This window comes from Caloenas nicobarica, chromosome 5, assembly GCF_036013445.1.
Source record: "Caloenas nicobarica isolate bCalNic1 chromosome 5, bCalNic1.hap1, whole genome shotgun sequence".
NCBI classification, from domain to species: Eukaryota; Metazoa; Chordata; class Aves; order Columbiformes; family Columbidae; genus Caloenas; species Caloenas nicobarica.
Genome location: NC_088249.1, coordinates 67,586,652 through 67,605,554, shown reverse-complemented (window position 1 = coordinate 67,605,554; position 18,903 = coordinate 67,586,652). Strand labels below are relative to the sequence as shown.

The window sequence follows — 18,903 nt, the reverse complement described above, 5'->3', positions numbered from 1 at the left end:
TGTGTTTCCAGGCACAAAGATACAAGGTGCAAAGTACTCAGGCAGGTGCCAAGCTGATGGCACACCCCAGGCTTAAAGAGTGTTAGAAAAGTGTTGAAAAGTGTTAGAAATCAGCTTGAAATCAGCTTCTATCAACTCTGGCCAAGAGAAAGGTGCAAATCCCAAGCTAAATCCGAAGGAAAGCTTCCCTTGGGGCCAGTGCTTGCTCCGGAGAGACACCTGCTAGTGATGCGCATCGAGCCTGAGCTGAGCTCAGGGACGTGCTCATCCTCCTTCCACAGAAGCCAAGTAGAAATAAAAGCGTAACAGAGTTGCAAGGGGAGTCTGGGGAAGAGGTTCGCACTACCAGGCTGGAACCCAAAGCAAAAGCACGGGGCAAAACTGCATGTGTCCTCCATCCTCCCTTGTGCCTGACCAGCATTTTGCAGCCCCAAACCAGGGTAGATCGCGGGGGTGAGAGCACCTGACAGCAAGAAAACAGCACAAAAGACTCAGAGTCTAATATACCCGAGAGGTTTGAGCTTGTTCAAGCATCCCCAGTTTTTAACCCCCTCCCTGACAGCACTCTGATTTCAGGACAGGGAAAGAACCCCCAAATTCCTACTGGGTGTGAGCTAAATCAGAGTAAGCTGGAACAGGAGCATTCCCAGGGCTGGATGGGATGGCTGGAAACCCTGTCCTGTTCTAGGCAGGAAAAATCCAGGCATGACGCTGCATGTTCCATGGAAGGGCCTGCACACGAGGAAGGACATTTGCAGAAATCCTGGCAATCGGTGCAGAGGAGGCAGGTGCCTGTACGACACTTTAACACTGGGAAAGCAGCAGATTCAGGCCAGCTTTTCCTTCCTTTGCACAGCATCTACCGGCAGGAGGCTTAAATAACAGTTATTCAGGTGAGAAACGAATACAAGGACACCCCAGGACTAAGCTAAAGCTCCAAACTGGTGCTTTGGGATTTGTTTTCTGCTCTTAGCACAGCAGAATGCTCTGTTTGCTGCATTTACTCCTTGCTAGCACCCTTCTGCCTGTAAGACCTAAAGAAGAGCATGTGTCAGAGTTGGGAAATCACCCCCAGCCAACACTTGGGCTGTAGTTCAGTGTCACATCTTCTCCATCACTATCACCAGCCTCAGGAGCTGCCTCCCTTTCCAATCCTGACCCTCATTTCTCCATCCCATCACTGCAGTCCACTGACCCCTCCGCTGTCCCCGTGCAACTGGTTGTGGGACAAGTTCACTCAGATGAGCTCAGGGAAAGGGATGGACATGATGCATGGTCCAAACTGGCGTGGAACAGGAGCAGCAGCTGCTGGAAATGTTGTCCATTTGCAGGAGTCTCAGTGATGCCTTTGGAGAAGATGTGAAGGTCAGGCTTAGTAGATCTGGTAGAAAACAACTCTGTGGTTTGGGAGTAACCAGGGGACTGCGCTTTCCTGGGGTGAAGTGGTCAGAGACTATTTTTGCTGGGATACAGTTAGAAGAGAAGGAAAAGGCTGTGAGAGCAGCACTGTGTCTATCACCACTTGTGCTGAGCATGACAGCTTTCCCTTCTGTGGGTGCCCTGTTGTGCCCTCCACCCCCGGCCCTCCGGCTGGACCCTCTTCCCACGCAGAGACCCCCGGGGCGGGCAGGTTTGGCCCACGCACCCTCCCCTTTCCTCACGCAGCAGCTCCTCTGGCTGAGCAGCAGCTCGGGTGCCCCCACTGTCACTCCCAGAGCCACCTCCATAGGATACCCTTGTAAAGAGCCTGTTAGCAAATGTGCAAACAACCCAAAAGCAAACCAGGAGCTGTTCCCTGCTCGTATCGCCCACGTTCATCACTCTTCCTTCTTCCGTGGCAACGCACGCCCGTCGGGCAGCGGTGGTTTTCAATTACATGTGGCATGCTACTAAAAATACAAACTAAGGGAACAGTTTAGAAAGTTCTACCTTGGTCTTGCACCACTTCACCAAAAGTTCCTTTCTTTAAAATAAATTTGGAAGCTGACTGAACAAGTTCCTATGAGGATACTAATTTTCTAGGTGCCAGCCTCTTTAATGTGAAATTTGTTAAGCAAGGCTGCATTTTCTGTGTTCAAAGAAAACGGGAAAACGAGAGAGCAGCCAATATCCCCAAGAAGGCATTAAAGAGAGCTCTGAAGTCAACCACAACTAAACTAATATATGCTTCTTTAAAGCAGGAGGAGCCCTAACGCTTGCTGTGTTCTGAAATCCCTTTGGTTGTGACTGTTGCTGCAGAAGACACGATATTTTAGCACAGGCTTCAAGAAGTGTGAAAGCGTATAGAACTGTGGGAGGATGTCCTCTGCTGGCCAGGAACATGTTTTCAGCTCAGATGCTCCCAGATCACTCTGCGCTTGGAGAGTTTCTCCTCTGCTATTTAAGCAAAGTATTTATTAATATAAGGAATCCCTGGACAAGTACCAATTAAACAGCAAGTAAGAGCTGGCAGGGTAAATTCTTATAGGATTATATCCAATATCCTCATGAAATTCCAAGGAATTTTCTCCCACTTGCTCTTGACAGCTGCTTTCCAGTAAGAAATGCAGGAAGTAATGAAGATCTATGGCCTCATAAAAATATTGTAGAAGAAACGCAGGTCCTGACTGGTTGGCCTTGGTCCCCGCAGCCCTTCCTATCTGTAACTACAGCCCTTGCCAGGAAACGCGGGCGAGCAAACTAACCGCGTCACGGTAGCACAGAGGGTGCTTCTGGAGGACATTTCAATGGGCTGTTATCTCCAAACCGGTGGGTTGTGGTTGGGTTCTTTATTTCTTGCCACGTGCACGTCCCAGCCTCCCGCCAGCCTCCCCAGCCCGCGCCCCAGCGCGTCCCCCGTCACCCCTGCTCTGGGGCTGCCCTTTACACTACGCTTAATTTCCTCCACAAATGGTGCTGACCTCCAGGAATTAAATTATCAGCAGCATTAAGGGATACGTGAATGTACACACTACACACCTGATTTGCCAATCTTTGTGACAAAGGTTAATATTGTTAATATGTCTTCTTATTCTCAATACTCTGACTGAAGCGGGAAGCTCAGGGACTAACAACTGTAGCTGCCCATCACAAGAGCTGTAACTCTCAAACCCTGCTATACCCATAAACAGCCCCTAACATGAAGGCTTGTTTTTTTCTTTTTCTTTTTTTTGCAGAACAAAGGAAAAAATACTCCAACTCCAATATCATAATGCATGAGACTTCCCAGTACCACGTACAGGTGAGTGCGCAAGGCAACCTTACGGAGCTGAGAGGCCAACATCCGTGATAGATGCTGGTAACACAGTGTACAGGAAAATGAAGAGCATACGTAGGTAGAGCACAGGAATTTCTTCACCACGACACTTGGAGGGGATAAACTAAAGGCCTCTGAGAGCAGCACAGGTCCTGAGATGATTCCTCTCCCAAGACTGACCCCGCTCCATCCTACGAGCCAGCGGTTTCGGGCTGGACGGGCTCCTCTCCTTTCTCTCCTCTCACACACACGTTTCTTTGAACTAAAATGTGACTCCTACCAAATGAAGTCACCCATGGAAGCAGAGAAGGGACTTTAAACCATGACATGTACGTGAATTCTTCATTAATTATGCCACATGCCACCCATTTGCAAGTCTCTGCCTTGAACTTTGACCAAGGCAAACAGGATTTCAGGGGCAGGCACTGAGGTAGGAAGAGTTCTCCTCACAAGAGGCATTTTTACACCCTCTGAAGTAATCTATAAGCTGATCAAAGTTTAATAGCGGATGGAGTCATTGCCCATTCTTACAAAAGCTACTATACTTGAATATCCCCCTGTATGGAGCGGGGTTTTAATGAGATAAATCAAAGACAGTAGCAAGCTTCTCTCACTCCACCAGCATCTAAAGAAAATGGAAAAGAAAAAAATATCCTAAAAAGTCCAAGTTAGACAAGTAGCAAACCCCTCCATGAAAATGAACTTACCTAACAGTAAACAACACAGGAATTTATGAAGATTGTAAATCTGGCAGTTAGAATAATAGAACAGATAAGAATGCCTGTCATCAGGTATAAACCAACTCCCTCCACTGCTCAGAAAGCAGAGGGTTTGTCACCTCTGCACAGATAATGTTGACTTTGCGAATACCTTCTCGTGCACTATTTTACAATTACAGTAATGTATACCTGTGCATGTTTTTCATATCTGATGGCATGGCTAATCTCAGCTTTCAGCTCAAATACCTGCCAGGAGTTTTATTTAGACAGTGCCTCACCCAATACCTTTGCTTTGCCAACACAGGAGTGCGTCTTACACTCTGCAGTGTTGCTGCTCTTCTCTGCTCCTTCCAGCCTTTGTGAATTAACCAGCCCACACCTGCACAACAAATTGGTCACCACAAATCCTGTCTGCCCCTAATTCCCAGAACTTAATTCCTTTCTGCCTTTCAGGGCTACCAGTGCTTTAAATCCCATGAGTTGAAATTGCTACTGGGGACAGACAGATTTTCCCCCAGCCCTTTCTCCTTTTCTTCTCACGTTTTGCAGCTCTTTGCTTGCCAGTCTTCTGGCTTTTTGTGCCGCGCCAAACCCTGACTCCTGTAACAAAGAGCCAGCACCAGAAAGAAACTGCCTGAACCCTAAAAAAAGGTTGCGTCTGATCCCTGGGAGAAGGCACAAAGACAAGGGATCGGCGAGAGAAAAGCCAGGCAAATCTCATCCCTGTCACTAGCGACAACAAAGAGCCTCTCCAAATTTCACACCCCAATTTGTGGCTCAGGGGCTCTTCAGCTGACCCCCAGCTCATTCGGCAGACACGTGTATTTACCCCGATGGGATGAGAGGGTCACGCTGGTGGATGGGCCATCGACATTCCAGGGAAGAGAGAAGGAGCTGGGCCCTGGGCTGCTCAGCACGGGGACCAACCCGGCACAGACGCCTTGCTCAGACCTACAACTCGCCCCTGAAAACCTCTGGCCTTTCTCTGCTCGAGAAAGTTGGTTCCGGCGGGGAAAAGCTGCAGCCACTTTCCCAGTCAAGCACATTCTCCTTCCTGTCTCCTCCCTGGAACACAGCAGGGCAGAGGGAACAAGTTGAAACGGGACCATTGCCTTTTCCTTCCCATTTTCTTTTTTCCCCTTCCCCTGTTGTCACCTGGACACGTGGCCTGGCTGTGCTGTCACTCGCCCAGCCTGGCTGCTCCGAGCAGGCAAAGCTCCAGCTTCTCCTGCCCCACAGTCCCATCTGCTGGCAGACGGACGTTCTCCCCACTCCAGAGAGCAGCGCTCGCTCCCAGCGGCTGATCAGAGTTGAATAAATTACCTGATTTCTGGAGCGTGAGCTCTTCTGTGAGCTCTTTCCCTGGGACAAATTCCATGCAGGGAGATCTGCTAAGTGAGATGAGCAAAATGCTTTTAGCTTGGCAAGTGAAGTTCAACTACCGTATTTAAACTTCCAAGCCAGTTTCAGAAAAGCACGAAGCATTTGCAAACACACGCTGCTGGACGGGAGCCAGAGCTGCCAGCATTGACATATGATGAGATAAATATGCAAGTGGTGAAACTCATTATGAAAACCCTTGCTGTGTTACAAAACCCTGATATTTCACCACTACGGACAGGCTGGCACTAACAGCCAGAACATAAACTTTCTGCAGTAACTCTTTCATCCCTCTGCTCTAAAGGGCGGACAAACAGTAGTTCAAGCCTTTAGAGACGTTTTTAGTACTGATTTAAGGTACACACAAAAAGCTCTTTCACCCGTTTTCTCCTCCTTCCCTCCCAACTTCAGCACTTGGCCACCTTCATCATGGACAAAAGCGAGTCCATCGTGACGGTGGACGACGCCATTCGAAAACTCATCTTGCTCAGCTCGAAAGAGAAGATCTGGACGCAGGAGATGCTGCTGCAAGTGAACGACAAGTCCATTCGCTTGCTGGACTGCGAGTCGCAGGTACCCAGAGCTCTCGGTTGGCACGTGGGGTGCAGCGTATGCCCATTTCTAAGGGATCCAAATAAGGGCAAATCACTACCAAAATCCACTCCTGGGCACGCAGAGGCTGGATGACTCTAATTCAAAGGGCAGGTGAGTGTGGGATGGTTTATTCGCGGCTCCAGAGCACAGATACTCCAGGTGAAAGACACCTTGAGCTGTGCTCCAGGCCAACAGTAGAAGTGCTTTCTGTGGGAGTGACACAGACCCACAGGTCCACGGAGACCTGCACGAAGCACAAGCAGAGCGGGAATTTTGTGTATTTGTAAATAGACGTATTGCTAGCATTAAAATAACACGTAGGATCACCTGCCTGAGAACAGTGCCGTGTTTTGACAGGTGATATGTGTACGTGCACAAAAGGCACACAGCAGCCCGAGAGTGGCAGAGAGATGGTGCTGCCTGATTTTAGCAATGAGGAGCTAAAGAATATTAGCCCAAGGTCATCCAAGGAGACAGTGGGAGGGTAAACCCCTCGCAGAAAGCATCTTTCCTCCCAGTGCATCACTGGGATGGATGACGAGTGTACTGATGCAGGTAAAACAAAGCGATTAGGCAATGGTGAGCAACGAAAAACCCCAGGGACGCCAAGAGTTCATACACAGCACCATTCCCCAGCGGTTCAATAGTTCCCCGTTGCCTGAGCCCTTCTCTTCCAGGAGGAGCTGGAGGACTTTCCTCTGCCGACAGTCCAGCACTGCCAGACGGTGCTGAACCAGATGCGCTACTCCTCCGTCCTGCTCCTGGTGTGCCAGGATTCGGAGCAGCACAAACCCGACATCCACTTCTTCAACTGCGACGAGGTGGAGGTGAGCAGAGCCCTGCGTGCCGCTGTGAAACACACACCACAGTGTGCTCCCGGCTCTGCCGGCCCCTTCCAGCTTAGAGCCCTCCATCCTTTCTAAAGCAAAGCCCTTGAAAACATCCCTGTTTTATCTTTGAGGCGGAGATGGTTCACGAGGACATAGAAAGTGCCTTGGCAGACCACAAGCACGGGAAGAAGATACGGCCACAGACACTCAAGTAAGTACCGCAGGATGCAGCTGGGAGTTCAAAAATAAATTACAAAGCCCTTTTACAATGGTGCGTTCGCACACCAGTCTCTCAGAAACGGGATCAGCAGCCACTGACAGGGTTGTTGTGCATTGTTTTCCTTGCAGAGCAAACCAAGAAAAGATCAAGCAGAGACAATCCATCCTCCCGCCGCCGCAAGGGCCAGCTCCCATTCCCATCCAGCACGACGCGCGCGGCTCAGCCATCAACAGGAACCGGGTGGCGCCCCCTTCCCAGCACAACCCAGGTACCGTCCTGGGGACAGGGGACTCGTTAGACTGGACAGACAGACACCCTGAAATGGCCTGTGCTCATTTCAGGCCCTGGACTGCTGGGGCACAGGGAAGCTCAGTGTCTTTTCACTGCGTTATAACACAGACATACCAAAGGCACAACGTTTAGTTTTATCTCTGGCTGTGCTTTATAAATGCCTAAAAATTGGGCCACAGCAAAGGTTTGTACTCACTGGGTTAGCAGTAAACATTTGCTCAACAATTCAAAGCTCCTAGAAACTCCTTGTAGTGACACTTGTTTTGGGGCACACGGAAATTCCCAAAAGAGGTGAAAGCCCCTCATAAAACTGAGCCATCGCATGGAGTTTGGGCCAGGCACCGGTGATCAGAAAACACACAGACCTGGTCAGAAAGGCAAATTCCTGGCCCTGCTGCCTTCACAGGAGCCAAGATGTCACCCTTGGAAATCAAGTGGTTTTCATTAATTCTCCCAGAGTTGAGCATGGAAATGCAGATCTGAGCTCACCTCTCTCATACACTCATCTAAATTCTTATTCCCAAAGCATCCTTACTCCAGCCTGTTTGAGCTGGCTTGAAAAAAACCTGTATTTCTCTTTGCAGAAAGAAGTAACAAAAATAAGCTCTTGGTAACAGAAATAAGCTCTTTTCTGACAAAAGCTCAAGTTGACTAATGATGACGCAAAATGATGATGAACAAAATTTAAGCCTTTTTATCACTGCCTATTGTACCACCTTCCTTTGGGATTAACTTCTGTGTTCAAGCAAAATCAGTAATCAGGGTACAATATAAAACTCCAAACACTAGCTGAAAAGAAAAAAACCCCCACATTCATTTCCCTGGGCTGGAATCTGAAGCCAAGCGGCTGATCCAGCTGCCTGTTTCAGGTCCAGCCTTGCATAATGAAAATCAGATCTATAGTTCAGAGCTGGCCCATGTATACACATCTCTATTCCGATGCACAGCAGTTTTTCAGCAAACAGCCTCTCCTTTGATACACGCCTTGTTGCTTTTTCTACAAAACCTGTCAAAACTAATCACCTCATCTTAATCCTTAAAGATGATGTATGTTTTTCGTAGTCCTTTGCCAAGGCTGCCTGCCCAGCCGTCCCACTGTACAAACCCTGCTCTGCAACACCTGGCCCTTCCAACCCCATTTCACTGAGCTGACACTCAATTCTTTCACAAGAGGCCACCCAGCAACTGCTCACACCGAGATACCACCCCCGTCTGTCCCCTGGAAGCTGCGAGGTGCCTGTGGTTTTTTATTGCAGGATGATTCTTTTTTAACACCCATTAAAAACACTTAAGAGACTGCACAGGAATTTGTACAGAAACGCTGATTTGTGCACGGGCCTGCCTAAACTTCAGTCGTGCAGAATTCCTGGCATGCTGCTTTCTAGCAAGTGACATTTGCATTCACTTCCAGGTCTTATTTTGGTTTTTCTCAACTACTGTTTAGTTAAACTGATACCACTGGGACAAGGAAGGCTCCTGTGGAGAGCTGGGGGTTAGAAGAGCAAGTGGGAGTTAATCTAATCACACTTGACATACACGTGGAGTGCTCTGCGGTGGCTCTTCAGTGGGCATAACTCAGCTTAGGTGCATCAAAGGCAAAGGAGTTGGTGACTCACAGCATCTGGAGACGGGGCTGGCAGGTCCCTGCCTGCAGCTGGACGCTCTTCATGATTCATTCACTGCTTATATTAGAAAACAGACAGTGTTATCAACACAGATTGATGGGCAGGTGCTATGAGCTTGGAAGATTTAATTGGCAACTTTGATCACCTCTTGCTCTTTGTGATCTCCTGAGGTGCTCTCATAACCCAGAATAAACAACCAAGCTGGGAGCCACCATCCCACAGGTCTCTCCATTTAATGGAGCCTATTTTCAACCTCTAATAGTAAATATTTTTCTCTCTCTTGTTTGCAGACTATGATCGCCGAGGCTCCAGCTCTCACGACCACGAAGAGTCCCGAGCCATGTTAGCACAGAAGATTGAAAAAGAAACGGTTGGTAACAAGAATGGCCCACGGCCAATAGGCAGAAGGAGAGGAAGGAACCAATGGGCTCCTCCATGAGCAGACATTTTAGGTGTAATCTAGTCATTGTTAAACTGATTATTTTTGTGTTTGTTCATGAATATAAGGTGGGTCGGATCCACTCACTGGGTCAGTCACAATCTCCTTTGCCCCGCGGTAGCTCTGCTCCTCACCAGCCCACCGGCCGCTCTGGGGGTTATTTTCCAGACACCCATTAGCAGAGGGGTCACTTGTCACATTGATAAGTCCAGCACACAACCAGGCACAGCTTTGTGTTTGGAAAGTGATGAATTCAGCTTATTTTCATGCCTGGATTCCCCATGCCTGTGCATTCTTCTAGGAAATGAAGCGGGCACGGGGATACGGGGCTTCCCAGCTGCGTGCGCTTTGGGTTCCTTTCACCTTCATTTGTCGCGTTTCTGTCCTTGCAGCAAATCCTGAACTGCACTCTGGATGACATTGAAGTGTTTGTCGCCAGGCTTCAGAAGGCTGCAGAGGCGTTCAAACAGCTCAACCAAAGGAAGAAAGGGAAGAAGAACAAGAAGAAAGGGCCAGCAGGTACAGCTGGAACAAACGGGGAGCCCAGGGGCACGGGTAAAGGTTGGGAGGAGCCCTCAGCTCACACCCCAGCAAGGCTGGGCTGATGCTGCAGCACAGCCACGGACCCAACACCAGCTACACCAGTTTGGAAGGTGCTGCTGGTCTGTGGGTCCCCTCGTAGAGCACACAAAGCCTCCAACACAGAGGAAGACTTTTGGTTTTCTTGCGCCCTTGATTTCTAGCAGTTCTAGTCTCAGCACCTTTACGGCTGTGCCCTCTGTGTGCCAGCAAGGTGAAACTGTCCCGCAAAGGGAAAGGGATGCTCTGATTCAAGTGTTTTTCTCTCCACCATCCCATGACAGAGGGCATGCTGACTCTTCGAGCAAGACCCCCAAGCGAGGCAGAGTTCATCGACTGCTTCCAGAAAACCAAACTGGCTTTTAACCTCTTGGTAAGTGACAGAGCATTTCCGTCCCATGCGGTGACCAGGCTTCTTCCCTATATATCACAGTAGTAAGCACTTAAAGTGAAATTTGACCTGAAAACATTATTAAGGGACAAAGGTGTGAATTCCAGATTCTTCAGAGTTCAGAACAAACACTGTGTCGGGCTTGTGCAGGTTTCTTGGGGCAAGTTGTTAAACTGAAACTAGAGCATAAAGTCCAGGAGGGGACTGAGCAGCCAGGGGCCCCACGATGCCTGGAGCTCTTTGCAAATACAGCCCTGACTTCAAGCATTTGTGAGGCTGCGAGCGTAGAGAGCCCAAACTGCTGTGCCCACCTTGACCATAGCTGTGCAAAGGCTTCTATAGACATCCCTGCTCTACATATTCGCTTCTGCTTGTGGCTGTTGAAAGTCTGGGTAGTTTTCTGAGAGCTGTAGTCCTTGTTATCCTTACAAGGCATAAAATAGAGGACTGCAAATATTAAAAAAAAACAACCACCAAAAACCCCAAAAAAACCCCACATCACACACACGAAAAAGTCTTATCTACTTTAAATTGTTCTCATCTGATTCTTTCTACAGAGCAGCTGCAAAGCTGCCAGAGCCAGGGGCCTGGAAAGTCTCTGGTTAATCAGTTATTGCTAACAGTAACTGGGTCCCTCCTTGCCCTGAGACTCCTGGCTCCTCCTCTTTCCCCCCTCAAGGAGCTGCCGTTTTAAGACGGGAACGAAAAGCAGAATCATAAAGATGTTCCCAGCGCTGCCAGCTCCGCTTAGCGAAGCGTGTGAAACCAGGATGGTAACAAGCCAGAAGGGAATTCTGTCAGTTCTGACCAAACTTGCGCAGTGAACACAGCTGCAGGAAAGACCTTGGTGGAGACTTGTCTTCGTCAGTAATTTGCCAAGGGACCCTGCAAAATACTTGTTCTGTGGGAACCAGGGGGATTTTCAGCTTTGCAAGGGTCAGAAGCAACAGGCCTGGCCCTTTCTCACTAAGACTTTCAAAATAAACCGAGGTTTTCTGCTTCTGCTCAAAATAGCTTCAGAGGGACTGGTTTTAACAGAGTGTGGTACGTACTCTACTCCTCCTGAAATTCAGCAGCCTCAGAAATGGACAAAGTAAAAATTATCTAAAACTGAATGATTCCTACTCCCTGATCACTCTTCTTCCCTGATTTCAAGGGCGCTGTTGAAAATTTCCTGACTTTTTAGGCTGTGTTAACTGTAGCAAATCTCAGCAACAATCCCTCAGAGTGACAGAAAAGAGAAGGCAAAATCAGGTTAGGATTAAACCAGGTTTCCTTTCTCTTTTCAGGCCAAACTGAGAAAGCACATCCAGAACCCCAGCGCTTCCGAGTTGGTGCATTTCCTATTTGGGCCACTGGAACTGGTAAATCTGACTCACAGCTTTCACTGTGAACTCACTTCTTATTTCTAATGTTGCTTTTGCATTTACAGGCAGCAGATTACGCAGAAGAGTTAGAAAACTGCTCACAACAGGCTAAACCTTTCTCAGTGAGGTCTAGAAGCAACAACGCCAGTGTTTCTGGCCTCTGATCTGATTTCCAGCTTGAACTAAGTACACAAACCCTAGCAAATATGAATCTTTCCACCTCATTAACAAAGATTCGCTGCGAACAAAAGTTCAAGGCAGCTCTGGTTCCGTTGGGAATCTGCCTGACCTCACCTGCAAGCAAATGTGCCTCAATATTTGCACTGAAAATAGGAAGCAGAAATCTCAGCTTGAAAAAGAAGCCAGAAGGGACACAGAAATACTAAGTGATTTTCCATTTTTTTTCAAGTGCCAGCTTGCGATATATCCTCTGGGCAGGCAGGGAGACTCCAAAGGATCAGAGCCACTGATTTTTCTCTCTTTTATTTCTGCTCTTTTTTGTGTGTATGTGTGCTGGTCTGATACTTCTAACATTTCCTGCAAAATCTCTCACATTGCATGTATTTGTGTTTAATCCAGATTGTCAGCAGCTGTGGTGGCCCTGAGCTTGCCAGGTCTGTTGTCAGCCCGCTTCTTTCAAAAGACACCACCGACTTCCTCAGAGGACACCTGACACCAAAAGAGATAAACCTCTGGGAGTCCCTGGGAGAGACATGGACCAGATCCAGGTGAGGACAGAGCTGCCGTCTCAGCAGGTTCCCCAAGCTCCTGAGAAAGGCAGATGGGATTTTACAGCTGGTCAAGGATGCTCCGATGCCCCCGCTTCTCCCGGACATTCTTTCAGATACACGTTCCCTCTGAATCTCACCACGTATTCCCTGCTTCATGTCCTAGAGCCGAGTGGCCCCGAGAAGCAAATATCCCCACCTACATCCCCAAATTCCGCAACGGCTGGGAAGCGCCCATGGAGATCTTCCGTGGAGCGCCCTGGGAAATAGATATCGGCCACCTGCAAGAAGAGGTCAGTCTCATGCTCCTCATCATCCTCGCTTCTTTTCCTCCTCCTCCCCCTTTTTCAGACTGAGAGATGGATCTGTGGAGTTTGTGGTGGTCTGTAACATGTAGTTGGCTCAAAACTCAGTTGGATCTGGTCACACCAGTTAAATACGGAAAGAAAATAAGGCCAGAAAAAGGGCAGCAGTAATCAGCCTCACCTCCTGCTCAACAGGAACTGGGATACTGCACCGTAACTGAGCTCCAGGGACACAGGTTTGCCTGAAGAACATTTCTTTGACGTGCACCAAAAGCTTCCAGACCATGATTCATCTCACACTATCACTCTCCTTTCCTCTGACATGCTTTTCCTGGTGACACTGACTCCATTTTTCTCTTTCCAGCTCTCGTCGGCGAATGGATATCCTTACCGGAACTCCTCACTCAAGCGTGGCCAGAGCGCTGACCAGACACAAGCTGTGGACGCCTTCAAACAGAATGTAACTCAGCATGTAAATAGGTAACAGCGGCACCTTGGCTCCCCCTCCTAACCGCAGAAACACCCACCGCAACGCATCACGACACCAGGGTGTTTTGGCATACTAGTAGATAACGCTCTGCCATAATTCAGGCTTGTTAACAAGATCAAGAGAAAGATTAGACAAGGGATTATTCATGTAAACACTGTCTGCTTTTTAATCACCAGCAGCTCTACAAGGAAATGGGTTACATTTGTTTTCTACCCCAAGAGGCAAAAATATTGACTGACTTCACTAGTCAATCAGTAGATCTTGTTTCATAACGTCAGTTCAAAGTGATAGTAAGGATCATGTGCCAAAGATACCGCGCTGCACTTTCATTCTCTGTATGTTCAGAGAAGTTCATACCTCTCCACTCATCCCACAGCCACACCACCTTGCACGGGAAGAACCTGCTCCTAGGAGGGATCCAGTAGTAAAGCGTGAGCACGTGCAAACTTTCTGCTGCGGGGGAATGCAGCCCGACCTCAGCAGCACCGCACGGAAAACGTTTGAACCGAGGAAGCACCTGTGTGTTTCACTGGAGGCAGCAGCTCCTCCTTTTGTTTTTAGACACAACCAAAGGGAAAGATATTTATTAGCGACTGAATTAAAAAAATTTTTAAAGTGTTTCCAGCCCTGCTCATCACAAGTGACAAGGTGTTGATTTCAGGCAACTCTTTAAGAAGATAAATGTAGAAAATGAGGAAAAATCTCCACTTTCTTCAGAAGCTTTGAAAAGTTCAGTTCCCAACCCAGACCCAACCAGGCCACCCCTTTGCCTCAGGCTTTTTTCCAAGGGAAAGATGTTTCTTTCACAATTTAATCAAACACTCTGCCCTGCTGCGAGTTTTCCATCACCAGTTACCCACTGGTATAAAAATCTTTATGAAAGTACTTCTGGTTCAAAGTTTAGAGGCTTTTCATCTCCTTGCTTGTTTACATGAGCTTATGCCTTTGAAATTTTCACAAAATCTCCGAGTTTCAACAAACTCTTCCCAAATTGCAAATGAGCTCTCTGCCATACTCTGCTTTGCAGTGATTTGACACGAAGTTATCAGCTTCAAATCTTTAAAGACTGGAAACCCAGATGCAGCAAAGTACTTAACCACGCACTTTTCTGTAGCCAGCTCTGGACTGGGGAAAAACCTTCAAGCCAGACTGTTTCTTTCATGTTTTTATGTTCTAATCTAAAAATTTATAAGCTCTACTACAAAAAAAAAAAGTTCAAATTCACAGCAAAATACCTTAAATCCAATTATTTCAACATAATAACTTATTCTTCCCATTCATGCCATCAAAGGTCCTGGTGGACCCATAGAATGGTACAGACACAGTGTTGAGTAGGGAAAGAAAAATAAATTCTCTTCTCCAATCCTATTTTTCTCAGGGAGATTACAAAAAATAAGGAGAGCTTAGTTTACTTGAGAACATTTAAGTCCGTCTTTAGTGACTGGTAGACAACACACATAAGAAAACATTTTCGGCTGTTAGTCTCAGCACAGACAAACCATAAATAGTAGCATGGAGTCCTGGAATACAAATTACAGCTGCCTTTTCACCAAAGTGACCATTTCTTCAGACACTGCCCGGTCTAACTGCAGCGTGGGCTCAGGAAAGAGCCGAGGAGGCTCTCCCTTCTCGGGGGATAGGTGCTGTACTTGCTACCTACTGTTCAGACTGTCAACAGCAAGTTTTCCTCATGCATAATGTTTAAGAAAAAAAAAAAACAAACAACAAACGACAAACAAAACCCATCAAACTCAATGGCACTGAGGCGGATGCTGAAATTGAGAATGCGCTGAGACGCCCTTGTGAGCCCAGAGCAGGTCCTGGCCAAGTCTGCCCGGCTGTTTGCCAAGATGACGGGTCTGGGACAGACATATTTCCTGCTATACTCACGCTTTTTTCAGAGCAGTTTGAACTAGTTTTCTAACTGAGAGACCCTATATTAGCAAAAATACCTGTGCATCAGTATTGTTATTACACCAAGGCTTCTCGCTGCAGACAATTGTCATGAAAGCCCCAAGCAATATTGTAATAATCAAAGGTTGCTTGTGTAAAACCTCAGTGTGTGCAAAGTATACATCAGCCTCAAACTCCTCCAGCCGTCACCTCTTTCCTCACAATCCATTTACCTTCTGGAACACTACAAAATAAGTAATTTTTACCTAACTCAGGTTTTCCTCCCCCTCCCTGCCTTCAGGCGCTGAATTATCTAGTGGAGACAGTAAAACAAACTGAAACAGCACAATGAGCTCGCTTTTCAAAGTCAGGTGTTACAGATGCCTCAGCAGTCCACAAAGAGCTTCCACAGACTGTAGATTTTAAAACCACTGACCAAAGCAAAGAACTCAGCAATGGGGAAACATCAGGCTAAAAACCATTGTTGCTGGCAATGCTGGACATAAACAGAATTGACATAGACTGGAAGAGAACCTGCCCCCCATTGGCACATCCACTGTGAAAACAGCACCCGAGAGTCTTCTGCATCAGGCAGCTGTGCAGGTTGCAAGTCATCAGCAGAAAGATCAGTAGAAGATGCATTAAAATAGTTCCTACCTGCCCTTACACAACAAGGCAAGACAGTTTTTCCATACTGCAAACATTCTTGGAATTTAAAAAATAACACTACACCCATCTTAACTGGAGAAGAAAAAGATGAGGTCTGCAAAATTTTCCTAAGCCAAGCAAAAAAGTTATGAAAAAATAAACCATTCCAGTTTGAGTCAAAGCAAATATTTCATTCCACTTTCTCACCATTTTCAATTTTTGACAATTTACCATATTTATTGTGTCTCTGCAAATGAAAAGCAAGTTCAATATTGAAAGCTGCATAGTCTTGTGTTGGACGTTCCCAAACAAATTACCAAAATGCATTTCTCTTCCCCCAAAATGCCTCTTAGAATAGAAACATTCAAACTCACTTTTCCCGGGAATCCGCAGAATTCTGTTTCAGTAGCTCAGCGCTCATTCCCTGGTGAAAGAAAACCCAGATTTGCAGTCAGTTCTACCACCACTCGTTTCCAACACCCTTTCCCTCAACGCTGGCTCCTGCTCCTCCCCTACCCAGGCATGTGGGGCAGTTGTTTCCACTTAGCAGGGCACCAGGGCTTCACACTTATTTTTCACAGGAGGTGCAATCAGAGCATTTTCTTTGTGCTTTCTCGATCTTCCCAGTCCTTGCAAAGCAGCAATTGTCAGGGGAAGGTGCCTTTTCTCCCACCCTGAGAGCAGCAGCCTCACAATCCCCAATAAAGCCACTAACCTAACAGCTTTTTCATTCCCAAACACAACATGTTTCACTAAAATGAAGGGTGAAAATTCTCCTCAAAATGGAGCAGCAAAGAGGAACCGTCCCCTCCCAACACAAATATTCATATGATTGTCTCTCTGTCTCTTGTGCCACTGAACATTTATTTCCCTAGTTATTACATGGGCCTCCATTAAAGCTCCGTTTTTTCTCTCTGGCAGGAATTTTGAGGCGCAGGGAATGGCTCTGCCGAAGAGATATGCCAAAATCCGCTACGATTTCACTGCGCGAAATGCCAATGAACTCTCAGTGCTTAAGGATGAAATCCTGGAGGTACATGAACGTGCTTGGGGAAAATGTGTCCCCTCCTCCCCTTTCCAGGAACAGGACAGAGATCTGCAGCCACCGCCAAGTGCCAACTTACTGTTGCTTGGGGTTTTCTGAGCAGTGACGTGAAGCTTTGCGCAAATGTAGAGCCTCACATCTGAGCTGGAGCAGGCTGGCTGGATGCACCGGCTCATTTGCTCAGCTGAAACACATCAGTCACATCTTAATTAGCAATGAGGAGGAAGGAAAACAAATCACTGCTCACCCACTTGCTGGGCCTATGTTCATTATTACCATTCCCCCCCCACCCTGGAATGATTTTCGTAACCTTTCTCTTAGCACAATGCTGTTGGCAGCTGGAGAATGTGGGATGTGACTTGGTTTACACACTAACAGATCTATGATGTGAGAAAAAGATTTCTGTTCAAAAACGTAGCTAGAATGAGAAACGTGTGTGGGTCTTGTCAGCAAAGCTCATGCATTCTGGGAGGATTACTTAAAAAAAACCAAAAACAACACTAAAAAAAAAAAAAAAAAAAAATCAGAGTTCTGGGTAAAAACAAGTCTGCTGGAAAGAGCAGGGGGCGGGTGCAACCTTCTTGGTCACATGGTGGTTACGATGGGATTATGTTATGGGTCTGATGTAACATGTAATCAAGTTATATGATAACACTCTGGCATCTTTGGCAGGAGCCACTCTTGATTTTTTTTTAATGCAAAAAGACAACACAAATTCAGTCATTGGGAAAAAAATATATGGAGAAACAGGCAAATTAAGTAGGAAGTATGAGCTCTCCCGCTCCCCAGGTCTGTTTCCCCAGAGATGCTCTCCTGGTCATCATCAGGATAAATTCTGATGCTTTTCAGGAAAGGTTTCAGTCCCGAACTGCAAATGAGTGTGACAGATCTGTTTGCCAGCTCCCGGCCTCAATGATGTTATTCTGACAATTTCAGGTTACTGTGTGGTTTATTTCCACTATATGCTGTTTATGTACACCAGAAATCTGATGTTCTCACTAGCAAATTTATTTTTTTCCCCTCTCTCAGGTGTTAGAAGATAATAAGCAGTGGTGGAAGTTGCTCAACCGGAGCGGGCAGGCTGGTTATGTCCCTTATAACATCCTGGATGTGGTGAAACTGGAAGAGCTCGAACAGGTCTGTGGGCAGGTGATATTTAACTGGTAGCTGGCTGCAGGGAATAATCAGCCTCCAAGAATAATCCTGTAATTAGACCTCCCTGGATTTCTTAGAATGCTGTGCACAAGTCAGGATGAACCCTCACAAGTAGAAAAAACAAGATCCTGGAGATTCCCGAGTCTCCTATGATAAAACTATTGCAATTTGCTCTTGTGTGTGGGAAGCAAAAAGTTGAAGAAAATGCAAAATGGAAAAAAAAAAAAGAAAATCTTACTTTTTTTTTTTTTTTTTCTTCTTATTTATCACCTAGTCTAACCAGAGGTACAAAGGAGAACTGAGCCCCAGGGGCTATGGACCATCCAGCCCATCTCACAAGCTGCCTGCCAGCTACGCTGGGGACAAGTGGGGCAGTGAAATGTTATCGCGCAACTCTCCCCAGGACGCCAAAGAACGTACGTGTCCCAGACTGCGCTCCCAGCGTCCCGGCACCTCTTACACCACACACAGCAGCCTCAGGCAGCCAGAGAGCTCAGCGCCAGGCTTTGCATTTCGGGACTTAAACTGAAAAGTTTCTGTGAGCACACACTTTTGCTTGCTCTCTGTCCTGGGGGTTTTCTTTCTTTACTTTCCCTGTAATGGTCTATCCGCTATTTTTGGTTGCTGTGTGCACATAACCAGACCTACTCGAGTGTGGGTCCCTCTCATGATGCTCTGCACAACTGCACCTTTCAGTAATAAGCAACAGGCCAGCAGTGAGTTTGGAGGGGACGTACAGAGGAGATTCCAGGTGGTCCCACAGCCAACGGGGCAGCTCTGAGCTGCTCGCTGACTCACGCCATGGCACAAACAGGTCCAAAAGGCGATCAGCTTCACCCTCCTCCTCCCAAGGAGGGAGTTTCCTTTCCCACCAACACATCTCAGTCTGTCTCAGCCGCTACTCACATTCAGGGCAAATTATTTCTCTCGCTTCCCTCGCTCTTGTCTCCTGCCACGCACACAGTGCCC

General features: G+C 47.2%; 2 protein-coding genes across 2 annotated transcripts in view; one reads left to right on the top strand and one right to left on the bottom strand.

Moving 5' to 3' along the window:
* Nucleotides 1–18,903, bottom strand: part of GATD1 (glutamine amidotransferase class 1 domain containing 1) — an 82,262-nt gene that overhangs the window by 36,771 nt on the left and 26,588 nt on the right. The window contains exons 10-11 of the transcript XR_010606253.1: nucleotides 16,859–16,963; nucleotides 16,109–16,158 (exon numbers count right to left, since the gene is read on the bottom strand). The gene's annotated coding sequence lies outside the window, so the exon portion shown is untranslated. The remainder of the gene's footprint in view (nucleotides 1–16,108; nucleotides 16,159–16,858; nucleotides 16,964–18,903) is intronic.
* EPS8L2 (EPS8 signaling adaptor L2) overlaps nucleotides 1–18,903 on the top strand; it is a 45,776-nt gene that overhangs the window by 24,447 nt on the left and 2,426 nt on the right. The window contains exons 4-18 of the mRNA XM_065635351.1: nucleotides 3,156–3,220; nucleotides 5,746–5,907; nucleotides 6,606–6,755; nucleotides 6,890–6,969; nucleotides 7,107–7,246; nucleotides 9,185–9,264; nucleotides 9,726–9,852; nucleotides 10,197–10,285; nucleotides 11,593–11,667; nucleotides 12,250–12,398; nucleotides 12,565–12,691; nucleotides 13,068–13,183; nucleotides 16,656–16,767; nucleotides 17,809–17,916; nucleotides 18,209–18,350. Of these exons, the coding sequence (XP_065491423.1) occupies nucleotides 3,156–3,220; nucleotides 5,746–5,907; nucleotides 6,606–6,755; nucleotides 6,890–6,969; nucleotides 7,107–7,246; nucleotides 9,185–9,264; nucleotides 9,726–9,852; nucleotides 10,197–10,285; nucleotides 11,593–11,667; nucleotides 12,250–12,398; nucleotides 12,565–12,691; nucleotides 13,068–13,183; nucleotides 16,656–16,767; nucleotides 17,809–17,916; nucleotides 18,209–18,350 (1,722 nt within the window). The remainder of the gene's footprint in view (nucleotides 1–3,155; nucleotides 3,221–5,745; nucleotides 5,908–6,605; nucleotides 6,756–6,889; nucleotides 6,970–7,106; nucleotides 7,247–9,184; nucleotides 9,265–9,725; nucleotides 9,853–10,196; nucleotides 10,286–11,592; nucleotides 11,668–12,249; nucleotides 12,399–12,564; nucleotides 12,692–13,067; nucleotides 13,184–16,655; nucleotides 16,768–17,808; nucleotides 17,917–18,208; nucleotides 18,351–18,903) is intronic.